General features: G+C 50.0%; 1 protein-coding gene and 1 long non-coding RNA gene across 2 annotated transcripts in view; one reads left to right on the forward strand and one right to left on the reverse strand.

Annotated features, from left to right (window-relative positions):
- The window catches only part of MSI2 (musashi RNA binding protein 2), a 342,416-nt gene that overhangs the window by 299,979 nt on the left and 21,239 nt on the right, over positions 1-21,198 (forward strand). The window contains exon 9 of the mRNA XM_019545606.1: positions 7,215-7,277. Coding sequence (XP_019401151.1) covers positions 7,215-7,277 — 63 coding nt within the window. The remainder of the gene's footprint in view (positions 1-7,214; positions 7,278-21,198) is intronic.
- Positions 12,218-15,315, reverse strand: LOC109317125. The gene is made up of 2 exons (XR_002102982.1): positions 14,351-15,315; positions 12,218-14,213 (listed from the first exon to the last, which is right to left on the reverse strand). It is a non-coding gene; the product is annotated as an uncharacterized LOC109317125 (long non-coding RNA).

Here is a 21,198-nt window from a genome sequence, read left to right on the forward strand (position 1 = left end):
GCATCCCAAGCTAGAAACCAAATACAGAGCGACCCACATTGATGTTTTATTTTTACAAATCACCTGATTTTTAAAATTAACTCAAGATTTTTGTGACTTTTTTTTTTTCTTTGGAGCTGGCCCACGACTTGGGGCACCTTCAGAGTTGGCAATCCCATGTGATTTTTAAAGCTTTACTGTCACTTGCTGAAAATGTGATGAACGAAGCAAACCCTGAGCGAGTCGGCTAAAAATGAAGCTTGTGGTTTTTAGATGTGCTGTGTGTACCAGCGGGGCGAAGTGACGGCGTTAGGAGCTCACGGTACTGTTAGCAGCTCCGGGTCAGGCCTAGAGATCCAACATGGTTTCGCTGTTCTCCTCCCAGGGACATGCGTGGGCCCGGGTGTAGGGGGTTTGATGCGCCTTTTCTCCATCAGAAACTGTCCTCGCTGGAGGGACTGCTAGCCCAGAGCCGTCGTGACGCAGCGACTGCGTTGCTGGTCCTAAGAGCCCTGAAAAGAGCCAGGCCCCGACAGCGACATCTGCATTGGGTGATGTGGCCAGGCTGGAAATGTTTTGGCTTTGTGGTCTCTCCTTGTGTTATTCTAGACCAGTAATCCTCAACCGGGTGCGGCCAGGTTCTTTGCATGGTGCCGGTGGCGAATGGAGAAAAGCAAGGCGTGAAGTGAGAATAGCAGCCTCCGCCTCCCCTTTCCCCCAGCCTCTCCGCAAGGCGAGCGCCGTCAAACCCATTTGGGAATGAAGTGGGAGCCCGCTTCAAAACCTGGAGCTCTGGACGCGTGCCGTGAGGCTGAAACGGTTGAGACCCACTGCGCTAGACTGGGGCAGGGCCTCTCTTGAAAATTTGGCAGCATCCAAAGGCTTTGGAGAAGGCGCTGCAGTATAAGGAGGGGATTAAGACCAGTAGGACTGTAATGTGCATGTTCCCTCCCTTAAAGGCGTTCCTTCCCCAGTGCTGAGCCGAGCTCTTTCTTGCACCCGTATGTCCTGCCACACGTCGTTCTCCTAGGTGCCGGGGTGGGTTGCACTGTTCTCTGCTGTTTCAGACCCATCAACGCTACTTTCTTAGGTGTCTTATCACCATCGATATCAACCCGGAGAGCTGGGGGCAGGGGAGACAAAGGCTGGAATAGCTAGGGCAGTACTTATGCCGATTTTACAGAGGGACTAAACAGAGGCCTAGAAGAAAGTTGCAGCTTGCCCAAGGTCACACGCACAATCCAGGAACTGCTCGAGGCTCATGTCCAGACCAGAAGCAGCTCTACCCTTTTCCAGGTTGGAGGTGCTGTGTCTTTCTCTCTGCTGTAGCGCCTTGGATCAGGAGATCCGTCGCACCCCCCTTCTCTTCCCCGACAGCATCTTCTTGCCACGGGCGCTTGTCAAAGCCTGCTTTGGGAGGCGCGGATAGGTTCTTTCTATCCGACACCTTCCCAGCTGCACGCAGAGCGCTTCGTGCTCCTGCCGAAGGAGCAGTAAAGGGGATGCGCTTGGTAGGAAGAGGGACAGCTTTGTGCAAGCTGGCAACTTTTCTTGGGTTTCTATTTATTAACAAACGTATGACCAGGCCCATAGAGAGACGACGCTGCAGCCTTCCACCCAGCCAGACCAGCAGCATTGCGGTCACAAGGCTTGCCCCTCTGCACCACAGCTGTGACACACGTGCACACATACATGCACACACACGCACCCTCCCACATGCACACCAAACTCCCCATACATATGTACGCATGCCTCACACCACCACCCCCTCATGCACAGACATGCTGCACACACATCCTCACGCACCCACTACACATGCTGTTTTCCTGCTGCCTTGTAGGCCCCCCCCCCACACACACACACACGCACACTTTTGTTGCCCAGCTGATGCTGCTGCTGTGGCTCTGCACAAGCTCTTGCTGGTCAGACACGGCGACTGTTTGAACTGCTCTACCGCTTCCTCTGAAGACCCAAGAGCCTGTTTCTAGCACTAATTCATCAAGTCTCCTGAAGTCCCTGGAGGTGAGCAAGTGCCCTTATCTCCATTTTGCACGGGAGCAAACTGAGACCCAAAGTAGTTATGTGGCTTGTCCTTGGCAGGGGTTGAGCTGGGAATAAAAATCCTGCCTCCCAGGCCTTGGATCTAACCACCGGGCTACTTTCTGGTGACCACGGCCCCATACTTTCTGGTGACCGTGGCCTGCTGATCCTGTTGCCAGTGGGCCCGCAGTAATGTAAATAAAATGATGGTTGTGACGTCCCAAGAGCAGGCCAGGCTCCTAGGGTCAACAGAAGGGGACTAATTCTCACTTGTGCTAAGACCCTTTTACACTGCCAAGTAGGGGGAGCATTAATATATAAACATTATTTATACTCTGCTCAGGACCCCTTGCTATGGGCAGTAGCAGCAGCTTGAGGCTTCTGAGTGATCTGGGCCCAGCTTGCGATTTTGCAGAGGACTTTAAAAAAATGAAAGTCCCTATTAGTGGATCTCACGGTCTGACTCAGAACACCCCTGGTCAGCAAGTCCACCGCATCCCGAGCGCATCCTCAGCCCAAATACAAGCGTGGTGCAAGGAGAGCTACGCAGTCCCCAGACCCTTTTTTGCCCAGAGGCTGACGGCTTGCAACTGTGGGGGTAGAGGTGGTGGGTGTGAACGAAGTGGGGAGCGTTTCATTTCCCCTTCCTTGAGGCCGGGGCCTTGCACTGCCTATTTGAATCCAGGATCCACTCCTTCCATAACACGCCGCCCACTTTTTCTCCTCCGCCTTCTCTGAAACTTATTTGTGCGTTGGAGAAAACACTTGCTTGCAAGACAGCCGCTCGCTAAATTGTGACCTTAGGCCATCGTAGTTAAGAACAGATGTGCCCTTCTTCTCGCACACGAGGCTGCTTCAGTATTTAAAGTGCAACTATTGATGCAGGAAGCAGAAAAATTTATCTGTGAAAAATTGAACTCCAAATAGTGGCTGGAGCTCTTTCTGAGTAATAAGGCGGCATGAAATTGATCTGAATCCTCGGGGCTTTCTTGGACAGCGTTTGAGCCAGTTTCAAAACATTTATTGTAAAATATCTGCTAATTGCAATGCCTAGATCCACTTTAGCCCTTTTGAGCGGCTCGGGGCTCCTGTTTTCTCAGGCAATTATAAGCAAAGGATACACAAAAAAGGGACAAGGATCATTTCTTCAACAATCGGAGCGCTTGGGACAAATATGATGAAAAGAGTGATCTCTCTCTCTCTCTTCCCTCCGCCCAATTTTTGCAGCTGCACGGCCATGGCTTTTAGATAGCCATTGCCATTTTCATGCTCCCAGGCCAGCTGCAGAGCCAGCAGCCAGGACATGAGCTTGTCGCTTGCTGCTCGGAGGCAAACGAGGGAGGACGCAACCGAGATGGGAAAGGGAAAGGGCCCGTCATTGGTTCACCGTTCCTTGTTTACGGCCATTTTGCCCTCCGCCCGGGGAGGTTGCCCACCGTCACGTCAGCCGCTGTGATCCCTCCACCGCCTCAGCCAGCCGCCAAGCAGCACGCTGAGCCCCAGCCAATCCTTTGTGATGTGCCCAGCACCTCAGGTAATGCGCAGGCTCTCTGCGGAGGCCCCACAAACGCCTCGCAGCCTTCCTCCCTGCGCCCACCTGTGCCTCCCTGCAATGCTCTGCTATTTCTCATCAGGAGATACATTACAATACATTGCCACTTCTGCACAAAGGCCTGTGGTCTTACCCTGCACCCTCATCGCCCATCGTGCAGTGCTTCACACCAGTGACGGTATCCTGCTCTTAGTCCCTTGGGGTTCTTCCATGCCCCAACGTTGTCCCAGGCCGCTACAATGGGATTGTAAAGAACGACGGGGGCTGCTGTGACTGGACACCTGTGGGCCGTGCCGGTTTAATTTCCCTGGGGTCAGAGGGCAATACTGGACACTTCCTCGGTCTAACTTGAAGTGCTAGAAAACGCTCTGTTTAAAACTCCATTGGGTGCATGGAGGTGGGTATAGGCAGAGGTGTTGCTCGTATGGGAAACAGCTGCACGAGGCTCAATTCATGATGCCTCATGTCCTGTGTATGGTGTTACGTCTGCGGGTGCTGGCCAAATGTGAGCATGCCAGTCATGTGGCAAACCGGTGGTCTACCACTGTGGCATCCAGTCCACAGGGCCCTCCGCAGAGGAGCAGGCTATTAGCACCACTGCCACATTTCCAGACCCTTGAGGCACCTTGCAGGCCAGAGGTTGAGCAGCCTTGGACTACGTCATTTGAGCACTGTGCCTTTAAGTGGAGGAAAATGGTCTTCCCAGCCACGTGGAGGGGGTAACGTACAATACTGATGTGGTGAGGGTGCGTCGTGCTCGCTCAGGTCTTACGCAGGGAGGATTGCTTTAGAGGTTTATAAGTTATAGGAGGTAACAGTAAGGGGACACCAAAAACTTGGGGCATGTCATGCCGTACAGAGAAGGTCGATGGTTTGCGGGTGGAGCTTATGGCTGGCACGCGGGTCGCTGTTGCTGTCCCCGACTTTCCCACCGACTGCGTGAGCTTGCAGCAGTCCCTCGGCTTCCTTATGCCTCGTTTTACCGCATCTGCAAAGCAGGGATGATGCTCTTTGCCTACCTTGGTGAGGTTCACTTGGAGATAAGTGAATTAAAGGTATTACTTCAGTGTCGTAGCTTTGATGTGGGGGGGGGCTGCAACTGTGGGGGTACTCTAACAGTGCAGACACCACGTGCGAAAGTGGAGGAAACTTTCCGACTGTAGAACTGGCCTGCCCGTGGATGGGGGGCCGTGCACTAACGAGGCTACAGATTGAGCAATTGCATGTGTCCATTTTTGGACTCGAGTTTGAACGCAATGACAGAAGGTGAGATGAAGAAATAGGGTCATATTTACCGCTGCAGGTGCACTAAGCAGCCCGCCACTGTAGCACGGTGCATAGCAAATGATTTTTCCAGGTGGCCCCAATACCTTTCAATGCGTTTGCTTGATTCAGGGCAAGGGAGACAAGGCAGGCAATCTCTGAATGGGTAATCCCGTTTATTAATTAGTGCTCCCCACCTCTCTCCTGACCCAAAATACTCTCAGCCCTGCAGAGTGGAAGAATTTCCCTAGCAGCGCTTGGGTGGGCCAGATGTTGCGTGAAGCACAGTGTCGCACGGACGCTTTCATTGGCGGTTGGGAATAAAGTATCTGGAGGATTAATTTTCCCTACGCCTGCCCAAACTGGGCTCTGGCATAAATCGCATCTGTTGTTCGGAGTCTTGCTGCTGGAAGAGGAAACCGCCCGAGTCAGATCTTTCTTATTTTTTGCCCGTCGCTTTTATCCGTCACTTCAGTCTTGGGCGAGAGAAGTGCACGTCCCAGCTCTTGCGCTTCACGGCAGGTTTGGGTCCTGAAGGGAACGTGTTTGAATGATGCCGAGGCACATCACTGCGTGGAAAAGCCAGGTCTCACCTGAACTTCTGGAGCTAATTCAAGGTTGCCCGCAGAGGCATTTGTATTTCCTGTGGGTCAGTGCTGCATTGAACAGGTTGCACATCACGGGCAGATGGAGAAGGCCAGACAGTCCCAGGGCCTGGCCTGCAGGTGCTCTGTTCGTTGCAGAGTCACTGGAGTAATGATGATCTCCTACTTGGTGAGAGGGCTGTGCTGGAGAATCGGGAGCCTATTCCCGGGCGGGTGGCCAAGGCTCTTGATCCCATCCCTCCGAACAGGGCTCCCTTTGCATCCTACTCTTTAGGGTTTGTAGCAATTCCTCGACAGAGTAAGAGCCACCGGATCCACTTTGGCACCAGATAGTTGGCTTTGCTGCGCCATGCGTGGTGGAAACAGGAACGGACGTTAGCCCGGGGTCGCTGTGCATATATTTACACAGACTTCTTTTTTTTTTCCCCCCCAACAGCCCTATTGCCATATTTAAATGCAAGTATGTCTTTTTAATTGATGTTTTAAAATAGCGTAGAGTTACTTTAGCCTAGTTGGTCTTTGTTCAGTTTTTGTTTTTTGTTTTTTCCCGTTCCGTGGTAGACTTACTTGTAGCTAGGACGATAGCTGTAGAGGTAGCGGGCTTGTAGATTGCTGATTTTTCTCTGGATTTTTTTTTTCTCTCTCTTTCTCTCTAGTTTGTTCTGCTGTCTTCCGCTGTCCCACCTGCTTCTTTAAAAGTCCCGGTTGTTTTCTTGTGGTCTCTCCAGTGTTGCAAAGCAGCCATGATCCAAGTTGGAGAGGGTGCGCAGGGGGAAGGTGCTGTGTTAGTGACTCTCCGAAAAGTGTCACCTGTCTTGCGCGTCATCAAAACCAATGCAAAAAAAAAAAGTGGGAGTTCTGCCCAAGCCAGGAATCCTTCAGAGCTTCTTGCTGCCTTTGCAGCAGGGGGTATCTTGTGTTTCGGTCGGTCACCTTTTCCTTGTTGCCGCCCCCTTTTTAAAAGAAAAAAAAACAGATAAATTCAGTGTCCCCGGCAGCTTTCTTTGTGGTGTTATCATCGGTCATTACACAAAGCAGCAGAATCGGAAATCCCGCAGGTGTGACAGCTGGTTTTTGTGCAGTGTCACGGTCCCTTCTGCATAGGACGTATCGCCCGGCCTTCCTTGGCCTGCTGCTCTTTTGCTTTGGAAAGCTGTTTTGTTTTTTCCCCCCTGTTCAAATACATTCTCGCCATTTAATTTTTTTTCTATTTGATCCCAGCAACCTTGTCATCTTGAAACCAGGCCCTTCTAGTGTGTTTTTTTGTTTTTTCCCATTACCGCTTTGTGTCCAAAACTGCACGGACTTTCCTCTTGCACGTAAGCAAAGAACAAAACGAATTTATCCTCCTTGTTCAGGAAGTAAGACGAGAGAAGCTAAGCAACTCATTCTTGTGAATGAATCCACCCACGGTACCCGGTCCTTCGCAGCTTGCAGTGGCCCCCAGGCCAGCTGCTCAGGAGAAAAAGGCATCCTCGGAGCATACAGCCCTTTCAATTTACCGCCACCGTTTTGCAAAAGGCTTCGAGTTTGGGGTCCGCCTCAAAGGGGCCTAATTTTCTGGGAAAGTGAAAATATTCACTTTCTGAATATTTGGCCCTTTTAAGGCACCTGGTCGGAGGTCCCGTCCCCCCAGCCACCGAGCCCTTTGGCAGTCGCTGGCCTTAAGCGAGCATGGTTGTGCCCCAGCGCCGTACAGCCCACTGCCCTGTTTGCGTGACGCTTGCCGTTCGTTGGATATTTCCCTTTACCCTTCTCCTTTTTTCCATGGCTAGGTTTTCCGGCAGCAGCCTATGGACCAGTAGCAGCAGCAGCGGTGGCGGCAGCAAGAGGATCAGGTAGGGGGGCCTGTGGAAGAGGCGGCTACATGGCATACCCGCAGAATGCAGGGGCAGGTAAAGGCTCTGTCGGTATTCTGTGTGGCTGCAGCTGTCCATCATTACTCTGATTTTCCTCACACCTATCCTGGGGACCTGAAAACCAAACCAAGCCAAAAGCAAAAAAACAAAAAAGACCCATACGACAAGCAGAGGCCAGGAGGCCTGGAGCACGCGGCAGGAGGCTTCCCATGAGAACTGTCCAATGAGGGTCCTTTCGTTTTGGTTTCTTTTTTTGTTTGTTTTGTTCGGTTTTGGTTTAAGGGCAAAAAAAAAAAGGAAGTTTCCATTTCTCCATTTCTGGGTTAACAATGCAGCTCGGTCTTCCCTTCGCTGGTAAGGAGCCAGGCCTCTTGGAGGCTCTTTCTCCCGGCCCCTAAGGCGCAGTGGCAACCTGTCCTCAATATTTGTTGGGCTTTTTTAAAATTTGTCGTGCACCTCGCCCTCAAAATAATATTCCTTACCCTAAACCAACTTGGTTGCCAGAATGGTAATTTCCTCCAGCAGAGTGTCTGTTCTGCCAAAGACAAAAGCATCGCATCTGCTACCGTATATTATAAGAGATGCTAAAACGCTCACGTGTGCACTCCAGATTTGCTTTCCTTTGAAACTCTAATTGGGTCGTACAGCTGTAAGCACTACCTGAAGTACAGGCAATCAATACGCATTACGCGAAGCCAAATCAAAGTGGCTCCGCTGCAAGCACATGTGTTGTATTGTTGGTTTCCAAGTATTATTTTTAATTTGCCTGCCATTTAAAGCTTAGTGCTTTGTTTCTCCGGCCCGCTGCTTTTGTTACCTGCTGCAAACTCCGGCCCAGATTTGGCGAGAAATGTTAATGCTTTTCTTTCTGCCCCTCCAAAAGCTTAAATTTTATTTTATTTTTTTCCCCTTAAGGGAAATAAACAAGTTGTTACCAATCACAGTTATTACCCTTGGATTTCAACGCAGGGGAACATGTGAATTAGGGCTTTGCTGAGGCAATTCGGCATTCAGCACAATCATGAGTGGGCTGTGAACTCACCTGCACCCTGTTCTGCGTCTGCTTCCCAGCCCGTGCCTTGCCTGTCCACCGGGGACCCAGAGCAAGAACAAAGGGCACAGCAATGCCTCCCCAGTCGATTTAATTGCTTCCAATCTTATGCATACGCTCGCATTGATTTACCATCCTCTGGATTTATCTTACCCTTTATTCTTGCTTTCGCCCATAGTGGTACTGGGGGGGGGAGAAGAGGGAAGGGTTACCCAAAGAAAATCAACCCAAAAAAAAAAAAAGCCTCCTCGCGACCAGTCCAGAAATCGTGTCCATACGAGACACGCAGCCGAAAAGGTGACGGGACCTGGTTCCAGCTTACTCATGACTCAGTCCTGGAGTGGAGGTTTTCAGTCACTTGGACGACGTCTGGGCTTGGTAGCGAGGGTCTGGCGGGGGGGGAAGGGGAATAAATGGGCAAAGGGCTCCTGAGGGCAACCACCCAAATACGCATCGAGTCAGAGGCGAATTCTCTGGAGGCCGAAGTGAGAGGTCAGGAGAACTCCGTTCCATGCAAACTGGCACTGCTTGCGGGGCTACAAAGGATCATCCGTACCCGTTTTATTTTGTGGCATGTAGAAAGAGCTTAAGGGGTGACTTGCCAGACAGCTGTGGGAATCCTCCCCCTTCCTTTTCTTTCTCTTCCCCCCACCCTGCCTTTCCCTTTTTGATGAGGACAAAAGCAAAATCAATCCTACATATTCTATGAGGAAAACAGACTTAATCACGGCCGCCTCTTCCTCATGCTTTGCCTTTCAGGTTTTGCTTTAAGTGCAAACAGACCTGGTGAGTTGCCCCTTAGCGAGGCACGGAGGGTTTGGCTAGATGAATGTTGCTTCCATAACTCATATTTTTTTACTCCGAGTGCTTTTGGTGCCCATTACAACTGAACTGAGCATTGATCGATTCTGTGCCTGAAATCATTTGTTTTTGATTTGAGTGGGGTTTTGTTTCTTTTTTTTTTTTTTCCTTTTTCTTTTCTCTTCTTTTTTCAATTTTTTCCTTTTTTTTTTTTTCTTTTTTTCTTTTTTTAATTTGAACTTGCAATACGAAACTAAATCTAACCTTCAATTAACACCGCCCTGCCTGGCAAGTCTAAAGAGCAGTATGGAGTTTGGAAAGGCCTGTCAAAATTGCCTGGACCGAGTGCCAGCTCTCTCCTCCCACTCCCCCTAGAATTCAAGGAGGAAGAAAAAAACACAAAACACCCCCAAAAAACCGGTTGAATCCCTTGAAACGAGAGGCTGTTTCCATTTGCAGTGAAACGCGGCTGGCAGAGCAATGGCGTTTCACGGGCCGTCCTTCCCCTTGCAAGAGAGTTTTTGAACGGGGCATCTGGGTCTCGTCCCCCTTGCGGGGCAGTGGTAGTGAATTGTGTCCAGGAGCAGCGGAGTACAATGATCCTCAAGTTTCAGCTTGTGGGGCCCAATTCATTACAAGAAAAATTAGGGTTTTGGGTTTTTTTGTATCTATAAATGTGCATGCTCCCTTTGCACGCTTTTTCTGATTCAAAGCACCAAATGCAGAGTCATCGTTGGCGGTCAGCAAAGGTGAGAGCAGAGCTCCTTCCCTCTTCCTCCAGTTCACAGCTCAAGAGCCTGTTGGGTTGTCAAAGATGGGGTTTCCGTAGCTGCAGACAACTCTGAGCCCCGTTGTCCATCTAGTGCAGGGGTGGACAAAATGTGGGCCACATGTGGCCCGCCAGGCCACTCTATCTGGCCCGCGGGGCCCCTAAAAATTTTAGAAAATTAATATTTCTCTGCCCCTGGCTGCCTGGCATGCAGCCCACGAGAGCTTGCCGAAACTCAGTAAGTGGCCCTACCGCCAAAATAATTGCCCGACCCAGTTCACTCGAAATGAAACCCTTTGGCTATAAGGTCCCGATTCTAGCTACACCCAGGGCTTAACATTGCTGCCATTATTGAGTCCATAGGTTTCATCAGGGCTACTAAAGCTAACGCGTAAGTAAGACTATTGCAGGTTCAGGGTCTGAGGTCGTTCTTGATACCTCCTGTTCAGCTGGATTCATTTTGATCCAGATGACTTTTGGATAGAAAACATTTCCAGGGCTGGTTTCCCACCCCGCAATGATCTCAGCACCCACCAGTACCGTTCAGTCAGCCAAACAGAGTGGCCATCTAATCCCAAAATACTCAGCGTAGGCCGTACCCCCTGAAAACCAGGCCACTTCATTGAGGTGCTTGAAGGGGAATTGAGTTCTTTTGAAAACATGGACCACGAGTCAACTAAGATGTTTTTCACACCTACAATTTAGATGTGTTGCCAGACATTTCACTATGCATTTCCAAAGCCCCCACACCCGTGGTGTCTGGGCGGCAGCAACCCCTATTTATTGTAAGGAGATGTTCTCATGTTGACGGCGGGGGAACTACCCGTTCGCTCAGCAGGCGGCGAAAGGTTTTGCCTAGATCATTTCTGCCAGGGGCGCACTTAGCTTGCATGCTGGCTATTTCCATATTGTGACCCATTTTGGTAACTAATCATTTCTGTGATTCGGCACTTTCCGGCCTTCGGTTTCCTGCTCAACCCCCTTTTTTTTTCTTGTGGCATTGCGGGGATGCAAGCACGGATGATGATGATCAGAGCTAAAAGGTCTTGTCGCATCAGCGACGCGGCGCATTTCTCTGTGCACACTCAGCTGAGTTTTACTGGGAGGGCACATGCTCTGGTTCCCTTCCCAAGCCATGAAAAAGCAGTCGGTGAGATTTTTCAAATGTGACTATGGGATTTAGCCACGTGGTTCCCATTTGCTTCAGCAGGAGCTGCATGGCTAAATCCAGCTTGGATGACATCATCTGCCCTTTTATTTTTTTTAATTTTTTTTTTTAATGAATTGGGCCCTGAGTTTTGGCAAATTAGCAAGCTTGAAAGCCTCAACGCTGCAAAGTCCTCTGAGACAACTTCACTATCAGTGTCACTTGTCTTTTAATCTCGCCTGGCATATTTTACACATATTTTTGTCTTGCAAGCGCGTTTGCGATCCAGGAAAAGCATGGAAAAAAAAAAATCTCAGGAGTGGGTGGGGGGAAATGGCAACTGAAATTCGGCAGAAAGGTGGGGGGCGGCCTTTTAAGCTGACGGTCTCCGAGTTTCCGGCTTCCCCTGCTTCTCCCTCGTGATTGGAGAATAAAGTACCGATGATAATGCACATGGTAAGGCCTGGTTCCCTGCTGCTTGGCTCCTGGGACGTCACTGGCACCTCGCCCCGGGGGGGTGCAAATGGTGGCCCATCAGCACGGCAACATTTGACCTCCGCTCCGGGCGGGATGGGTGACGGCAGGAGGTGTTCAAGCAGAGCAGGATCAGGGCTGCGTTGCGGTCCGGATCGAGGAAGCTGCGCCTCTTCTTCCCGCCCCCGAATGTACCTCGATTTTTTTTTATTATTTTTTTTTTTTTTGTGCGTGCCAGTCGCCAACTGCAAATGCTGCCTTTGATGCGGGAGCACCCAACAACCCCGTACTGTACTTTACACTTGCCAGCTATAACAAATCGAGTAACGTGAGCTACTGACCTTGATGGTGAGTGTGAGCAGTTATGTTTTTGTTGTTTTCTCTCTTGCTTGGTTGGGGCTGCTGTGAGAGAGGGTGTCTCTGAGGCATTCTTTCCGGCCTCTCTTACACTCGGACGTGCACACCTCCTCTCAAACACTCTTCTGAGCGCGCTCAGCGGGAAGGTTTGTCCACACCTATTAATCCTCTCTCAGTGTCCAGCTTCTTGTTAGTAGCAGCTGGTTGCATGTTTTTTGCTTGTTCAGATGAAACGATTCAAGAAACGACTCCTATCAGCTCTCGAGAAATGTCTTTCTCTCTTTTTACTTTTTTTTTGTACACTTTCTTTCGATGTTTTTTTTTAATTATTATTATTATGATTATTATTAATTTCCCTTACTTAAAAAAACAAACTACCTGTCGTCCCGTAAAACATTTCACATCTCCCCTTGCCTGTTCTTAGAGTGTATGTATCTGTGGGACTGAACTAAATGCATGCACTGTAGTAGTCGTACTGGTAGCAGTAGATGTAGTTGTAGAACATGCATTGTTGAGTTGATATTATAGGTATCATCAACTTGAAATAGCGTGGCAGTCAAAAGCATAGCATTGGTCTGATTGAAAGAGTAGGGCTTTCAACAAAACAGAGCGCTGCTAAAGGCTTGGATCCATAGTACCGTATTTGTTAAACTCCAAGAATAAATTGAATATGGCTGTAGGTGACCTACATCCTTCCCCGATAAGAACCCGCGCATACTCTTATGTTGATAGTAAATTTGTCTCTTTTTTTTTTTTTTGCTTTTTTTTTTTTCCCCAAATAAAAAATTCCAGGCATTAAAACTTTGAATCTAAATATGATCTCTTAGAACATTTACTTAAAAAAGGAACTAAGCTTTTCTTTCTTTCTTTATTTTTAAAAATCATTTTACCATCATGGTTTCTTCATCAACCTGTTACTCGTCTACATTAGCCCATAGACTCATTCTTCAGCAGTCTTAAACCGGGTACGCCAAACCTAAATCACCGGAAACTTTAAACCCTATTGAGCTGCGTAAAATAGCTTCCTACCAAACCGTTCTGAGCCGCAGGGAGGTTGTACTGAGGTCATAAACCTTCGTGTCACGCAGCAGACGCTGCGCCAGCCGCGGTTTGCGTCCATCACCGCGTGGCCGAGCTTAAGAGAACATTTATAAATTGAAGAGCCAACATTTCGGAGGGATCTGCATAAGGGTTTCCAAGACAAGTTCATCATCTTTACCATTGAGCCAGCAAACGTCTTTGCTTCTTGCGCCCAGTTGTAGGTACTCCGCTTTTTAAGTGTTTTAGAAAGGAAGCGGTTGTCAATAGATCTAACAGCCAATAATTCAAGTCCTGAATTGCACAGTGGTTTGTCAGAAAATATCCTGCTGGGAGTAGAAAGGCTACCCTACAGTGCTGCTTTCCCCCGTCCGGTCCGGCACCCTGTTTGCAGCCTAACTGCTGCTAGTTTTGAGCAAGCACATTCATACCCCATCACGTACGTTCAGCCAAATCTTTAGCACGCTTATCTCAGCAAATGTTATTAAAAGCAGCAAAGTATCTGGAAGGTGCTTTCAAAATGCAATTAAGCGTTTGTATCTGCTCCTTACCTCTAATAGTACATAAAGTAAATCAGCCAAGGAACTTCCTGGATGGAGCTGACACGACTAGAAACCTGCGGATGGCTATACTGTCCCCGCGCACAATCCCCTTTATTTCTCCTGAGCACTTCCAACACTTAGGCATTGAGGGGGAGAATAATTTCCCCCTTAGATTTCAGTCTGCTAAAGAGACGCGGGGACCCACTGTTTAATGTGCAAGACGTATGATTAAATAAGGAACGTATCTAAAAACTAGCAGAGCGGCAAATTGCACGGGGCATAGAAACCCACGCTGTACACTTAAATAAGGTGCTCTAAAAATTTAGCCTCGTAGTTAAGCGCTGATTGCGTTAGCAAATTGCAGCAATAAAAAAAAAGAAAAGAAAAATGGGGCGACAGTTGGCGTGCACGAAACGAGAGGAGTCTGGATCCGCCCCGTTTAAGCGTCAGGAGGAGACGCGGGCGACCGATCCAGCGATGAACCAATTCGGGATTTATGCTGCCCAGGCAGAGCGTTCCCCTTTGGGGCAGGAGCTGAAATGGAACTGCACTCCTCTTTTTATTTCACTACATAAAAGTACATAAAATTTAATCCAAGGCATGTAATCTCCAAAGCCAGAACCTAACAAGTGGACCACCTGGGAAAAGCAAGTAGGCTGAAATTTCTCACTCCACTGGAACAGCCCGTAATTACTTGACAGGGGCTGGCAACTGGAACTCGGCAGAGTTGACGCATCTGAAAAGAGAAAAAAAAAAATTAGCGGCCGCATAAGACGTTATCCTTTATTCCTCTTTCCGGCGCGAGAAGCCGCCTTTAAAAATGTTTGCCTCTCCGAGGGAAGGGGGGAGCACGGACCTGGGTAATGTACATACTTGCTTTAAGAGTCCCCGGTTCCCAGCGGGTCGAATGAGCTAAATTAGCAGGGGGATTAAATGGCTGGATGCAAACAAAAGGAAAATGTCTTCTTTTAAAGAGGCAGAGGAAATGAAGGAAGCCAAACTCTGCCCTGACTAAGCACATGTCTGATGGGTAAATGCTCCGTCGTCTTCCAGACGTGTGCAAGGTTTGCAGGTAGGAGGTCACGCCGCATTTCACTGGGGGAGTATTATTCGGCCTTGTTAGGGACAGCTTTCTCCTCTCCCTTCTGCGTGCTCTACCCCTATTCTCCTGAAGACACGGGATTTTTATTGCTAAAAAATTAAAGCAGAATCCTTTCTCCAAAGGTTTCTCGAGCCCTACGTAGATCCCAGGTAATTTGGAAGCCATTACAAACAGGCGTGCCTGTAATTGCATTCTGGCGTTCAAACCGCGCACAATACCTGTTTATCTTACTTTATTGTAGGAGGCATTTTTCTTTATCCTTGAGGGGCAGGGCCTCCGACAGAGCCATACAAAAATTTCAGTAAATTTGAAATAATTTGCTGCTGCTGCCAGGCACTGACCTCAGCTGTAGTCATTTTACAAGGCTCCCGGTTAGAGTCTATTGTGGTTAAAACACATCAGCGTTAATCAATAATTTTGTAATAGAAAATCCTGTGCACTTGATAAATCATCTCCTGTGCAATTAGTGACCAGCTCTGAAGTGCAGACTTAAGTACAGTATAAGTTAATCTTTAATGAACGGAGCAGCTAACTTTTAATGGTTTTTTCAATCAGTGGAATTATTTTCAATGGGAAAACACTCTTCCACAGAGATCGCTTTGGCTTCCAGGGTGCCTCGCTTGATATATGCCAAGTGGTGGCTCCACAAGGCTCATACTGCGATCCAGACAGGCTAATCAGGCAGGCAGGGAAACGTTCCCATTTCCAAACGCTGAAGGTTTTGAATCGTTACGACTCCGTTGGTGCAGCCAGCTCAGCCGGCTGGGCTTTCCTTCCTTCTCCCCTGTAAAGGGCAGAGCTTTGGGCCACTTTATTTGATGTAGCAAGACAAACCCTTCCGCAGGCAAGTTCGCAGCAGGGTTTGAAACCAGGCCCCTCCAGCACGATGGTCCCAGTTCAGCAAGGTGCTATAAGCCTGAGGGGTGAGCCGAATCAGGGCTTAAAGCTTAGAGACCGTTGCAGACCAAGCGCCTTCACCTGGCAGCGCTAGTGGGCTGTTATCCACGAGGTGGCACAGCGGTAATCTTCCAAGGTATGTTTCAAATGGTATAAAAAGACCCGTGTTTCTGAAAGGAATTGAGAGCAGCAAAGGCCATGAAAACACACAATTCCTCTCCCATCTGTTTGAGATGGTGCCTTGGCGTCTTTTTTTTTCCCATCCTCTATAGGAAGCTTTTGTATCCGTCTGTTCCGGTATTAACTTGACGATGACAGTTGATTCATAAAAGCCAGGGAATACAGAATTGGGCTTTATGGCCTATATTATGTTTTAAAAAAATCCCTGAAACAACCCGCATTCGTGCAGCCAGCTCATCCAGTAGCTAGAGAAAGGGTTCGGGCCTCATGGCACTGTTCAGTTGGTTGGCTGGATGAGGCCAAGCAGCTGGTGTCATCTTTGTGCAGCTCAGTTTTCCCCCTCTGCGATGCGTGCGTGGCGTGGCGTGGCGTGGCGTGTGTCAGTGTGGCCAAAGCCCTTGAGGCACTTGGGTGCAAAATGGTGGGGCTATTATTTTGGGCAGAGGGCCGCTTACTAAGCTTAGGCAAGCCATCAAGGGCCACGTGACAGGCAGCCAGGGGCAGACAAATATTAATTTTCACTGATTAAAATATAGTTGTCTCAATAGCTTGATATATGAGTGGTTAGGACCTTGGCACTGGGGACCAAATTCAGCATGGGCGGCTCCCACGACGGGTGGTCAGTATCGGCGGAGTCAAAATCCGACTCCTACCAAGTCGAGCGCGGCGGCAGCTACTTGCACGGCGCTGGCTGTTCTTTCCTACCAGCTGCAGGAGGAGGCAGCTCAGAATAGTTTCCTAATATTACTTTTGTCCATAAATCACGCAGCTGCGGATGGGAGGGGAGGGTGGCGGAGAGCCGATGTTTGCTGCCACATGGCGGTGCAGCCCCCGGCAGCGTGGGGTGGACCGGTCTCTTTGGGAAAGAGCCTTTCCTTTGCCTTTGTCAAGAGTCGGTGCCTTGCTTGTTGTGGCTGCAGTATCCAATGCGCGTTGAACCGGTTCGTTCTTACCAGTTTAACACCTTTGTCTTGTGTAAACTCCTGGTGGAGCGAGGCTTTGTACACAACACGAGTGTCGTGGAAGAAGAAAAGGAAAATGGAGCCACGCGGGGTTTTATTGCATTGCCTAGGTGCACTGCTCCTTTGCAAGAAGGGGAAGACCGTCGCCCGGCAGGCCCCAACCACTGTTGTGACTTAAAATATGCAGTGAAATGAAGCCCTGGCTTGGGTTTAATTTGCCTCTTCTACTGTCTGTTATTGTACAAAAGGCTTCAATTTAAAATTAACAGGAATGATAGCCGGTTAATGTGTTACAGTGGGAGGCCGGAGTTTCGGTTGCTATGGTAATGGAGTTCGGCTCATTTGTTTTGTAGATGAGTAATTACTACGCAATTAGAGTAGGCTAAAAATAAAAGGGCCCTTTGTTCCCAGTTACTCATTAATATTAATAAAAGGCCTGTCCAGGCTGTGGTAAACAATTAATGCAAATGCAGTTGCCCGTGGTAAAAGTAGTGACAGATTTCTTATTACCCAATAAGAGGTGAAAATGCCAGAGATTCACTCTTTCCTTGCTTTAAATAGCAAAATTATCAGGAAATGATTTTACAATGCAACACGATCGTAGGTGGCTGTCGCCTGTTTGCCTCTTGCCAGAGCGGATGCAGAGGCTGGGAATACATTACCCTGGTTTCAGATCCTGAGACGCACTGGGTACCGGTGATGTCCAGCGAACTTTACGGGGTTCAGGGCGCTCGGTGCTTCTCGGGACGCTCTCCAAGGGTCTTAGTGGAAGTCACTTTTGGTGTGAGCTGGGTATCTAAATCCCTTGGGTCCTGTTGGCCCTCCCAGCTCTGAAATGGGAGGGTTGCAACTTGTGAAGACCCGGTTCCCTTCTCCCAGGATGTGCCACGCACCATAATACTGCATGGGAAAGAAAGGAAACCTCCCTGCCGATTACAGTAGTGTCAATATTATGATACAGCCAATGTTGCCGTGATTCGTTTGGTCCACGCTCAGATTGGTTTAGGGAGAAAGCAGAAGAGCTCTCTAATTTTTTTCCCTCCCTTCTGTTACTCTTTATTAGGTGCAGAGGAAGAGTGAATGAAAACAGTCCTAAGCATTGCATGCGAGGTCTAGTTGAAAAATGTGTTCAGTTCTCAGTTAACCTTCAAATGAGATGCCCTCGTTAGTAGAGCAACCACAGCTGACCTGGCTGCCCCACGGTGCCCCGTCAGTCATGCCTGCCGGAAGGGCCGCAGCCATACTGCAAGGCCTGGGCTCTTGTTTTGCAGCCGCGCTGGGCTGGGGACTGTTTCCGTAGATCCAAGAGCCACCCGGTTGCCTGATCCCCCAGCGCGTCCTCTACAAATTGCCATGCCGCAGCTGGGCTAGGGAGAGCGCTGCTGAAGCTGCTCCCAGCAGCGGCAGTGATGGTTGGGAGCACAAATGCTGCCAGGCCCCCAGCTTTCCTGTCGCTCTCTTGCCCCGCGTGCTCAGGGCAAATCTAGATGATGCCAGCACAAGACTGGAGCCACCTGCTGCACCCCATCACTGGGGGGATGGCGTCCTCCAAGTTGTCGTGCAACCAAAGCCTTGGCACGTTCAAACGTCCCCACCTCTTCCACGCCCACCTCTGTGCTCCCAGGTGACGGCAGGGGAGGGGGCGTTTTGGAAAGGCTCTTGCCTTCGCAACACCCAGCCCCTGCCCAGCTGGCTTTCTCTTGGTTGCGTTGGTACCGCCATCCATATCCGCACCGCAGACATGACCTTGTCCCTTGCTCACGGCACAGCCGCGCGGCGCCATCCGCCCCGGAGGTTAGGGAAGGTGTTGCGGGCGCCCGATGCTCTGGTGGCGGCGGGGCCGAAACATGGAAGTGGCCTCCCTCCCAACCTGTTTAACGAATGGAGGAATATGTAGCACAGCCTTTGTAAGGTCGACATTTGTTTGTTGTTACGAATCTAATTAGAAACATGAGAGGGAGCTGAATGGCTGCTTGCTCGGCTAATTAGCGACATGCACGAAGCCCACTTTGAACTTCAAGGACACCGAGCTATTAGTGCTTACATCAAAAATGGATTAAACTTCTGTGCTTTTATAATGATTAAAGATGAGCCGCTCGAGTGGAGATCCTTTTGTAAGGGCTGTGACAAGAGCTGGCTCCCTGATTGTGGCGGCTACAAGCGAGGCTTCACGCGGCCTCCGTGTCGTGCTCCAGCCCCCGCGCACGAGTGACACCATTAACTTGCAATATGGAAAATGGGATGAGGCAATAAAAGCTGATGGTTTGCCAAAAAGAATCGCGGCGAAGCTGAGCAATGCGGTGGCGTGGCGTGGCGTGGCGTGGCTTCCCTCGGAGGAGACGGGGCCCGTGGAGATTTACAGCTTTCGGGCAGCGCTGAGGCAGGAGGCAGGCTCGCTACGGGACCACTTCTGCACAGCTGCTGCAGGAAGCTTTATGCCATGCTCCAAGGCGTTTCTCTCTCTCCTTCCTAAGCGCTTGGTTTTTTTGGGACCCTGGGTGTAACTGCAGTCGGGACTACAGCGCCCCGACTCTCGGGCTGCATCATAGTCGGGGATAGCCACGTTGTAACGGGAGCCCCGCACGTAGTTGCAGCCGTTTGGGTCATTCAAAAGAGCGGGTCTGAGCCGTGCTGGGGTTTGTTGCTGTTGATGGAAGCGCGTTCAGTCATTCACGCAAGCCCCGGTGTGGACAGGAGCGCCTTGTGTGACGCCGCTCGCGCCCAGTCGCGACGGCCAGGCTGTGGTTACTTCACACCACCCGCTGCTTTCTGTTGTTATCCGAGCAATAGTGTGACGTGCAAAGCCATTTCCAGAGGGACGGCAGAGACAGAGCAGTGGCAGACAGAAAAATAGCGTACCTTGTCCCCGCGGATCCCTGCTCGCACTGTCTGTTGGGTGCGTGGCTGCTCGTCGTGCTGGCGAGCTCCAGGCCACGTTAGTGCCAGGCGAAGGGCCCTGCGGAGGAGAGACAGCTGCATGTCACGGCCTCGTGCCTCACCCGTGGATCCGTGGTCGCCAGGCCCCACGGTGGTGGCGACGTACGAAGCAGAAAGAATAGGGCTTGATTTTTCTGAAACTCGGGCTTTTTTTATTGCTGCTTCTGCCTGCTCTTAGCAGCAGAGCTCCAGAGGTCTGTCGGCACGTCGTGCACGGGTTGGAAGCGAGCTTGGTTTTGTTTGCCCCGCTGCTGTAGGAGGTCAGAGGCGGTATCCTCTAAGGCCCCGAACATGAGGCCAACAAACAAGGGCACCTGCCTCTCCGCCACTGTCTTGCCTACGTGGCCTCAGGCAAGTTCCAGGTCAGCGGTTGCAGGGGACCAACCCTCATTTGCTTCAGTGACGGGTGTGAGTGCCCAGCTCCTCTGAAGACTACGTTGGCCTGTAAAATGAGGGTAATCACACTAATAATGCTCACAAGGTAGGGACCAGATATGAAATTATTTGATGTTTGTACAGCTTGCTGAAGTGTACTGTGCTCATCCTAGTGTCTTGAGGCAGGAGAACTAATTACCCTGCATCTTCGCATTTGTGAGTGGAGATGCCACCCTCTCAGCGCCTCCCGTGGCTCCACCTGCAACATTTGGTCCTCTACCACTACTTACCCCTATGTATCATGAAAGCATTGTGCAAATATTAATGGAGGCCTCCAGCCTCGTAAGGGGGGGAAGTGCCTTCTGCTCCTTGCAGCACTATGTGCATGGCAGCGTGAGATCTGAGCTCGCACGCACGTGTGCGAGTACCTACAGCAGTGAGTGGTTCAGGTTGTCCCACTGCAAAGGGGCGTCATTTGCTGATGGCAGGTGACTCCTGGATGACCTCCTGAGGTCCCTCCCAACCCTGACTTTCTATGATCTATGCCTTGGTGATGTCTGAAAACTGCCTTTGTCTTCCGTCTCTCAAGTTGGCCCCAAAAACGGCAGCCCCGTAATCATTAGCCGCCTTTGAAAATGGAGGATGTCCACGCATCACTCTATACGTACATACACACACACACTTATAGAGATAGATATAGCTATACATGTGTATATATAGATATGTACATATAAATATAAAAAAAAGAAATATATATATAGAGAGAGAGAGAGAGAGAGAAAATAGTGAAGCAGAGCTAGAAGGGACCTCCAAAGGTCTAATTCAGCCCTCTGCCTGAGGCAGGCTCAGCCCTATCCAAACCATCCCATACAAAGCTGTAGTCTAACCTCTTAGTAAAACTAGTCAACCCTGACACAACACACGACATGACACCGTGACCCGCCATAGGTCCTGGCCACCAACGCCCTGCTTCTGTGAATGGTGGTTAATACATGATCAAGAGATCCCAGGGAGAGGTCCCCGTCCCCAGCTGCAGAGGAAAGCGGAAACGCTCGGTCCGCACCGCTCTGACCGTGGGGTACAGCGCCTGGCTGGCGATCAGTCTGACCCCGAATGGAGGGGCAAGACCCTGTAGCCAGGAACCTCTGCGCTTAAGTCCCAGCAGGACCTAATATATAATAAAACATACTACCTGTGCACATAAACCCATGCCACGGCTAGACGTGGCCTCCAGGTGAACCCCAGATTAGCTGATTTGTGGAGCAAAT

The sequence above is a fragment of the Crocodylus porosus genome, unplaced genomic scaffold (assembly GCF_001723895.1).
Source record: "Crocodylus porosus isolate Cpor-Errol unplaced genomic scaffold, CroPor_comp1, whole genome shotgun sequence".
NCBI lineage: Eukaryota > Metazoa > Chordata > Crocodylia > Crocodylidae > Crocodylus > Crocodylus porosus.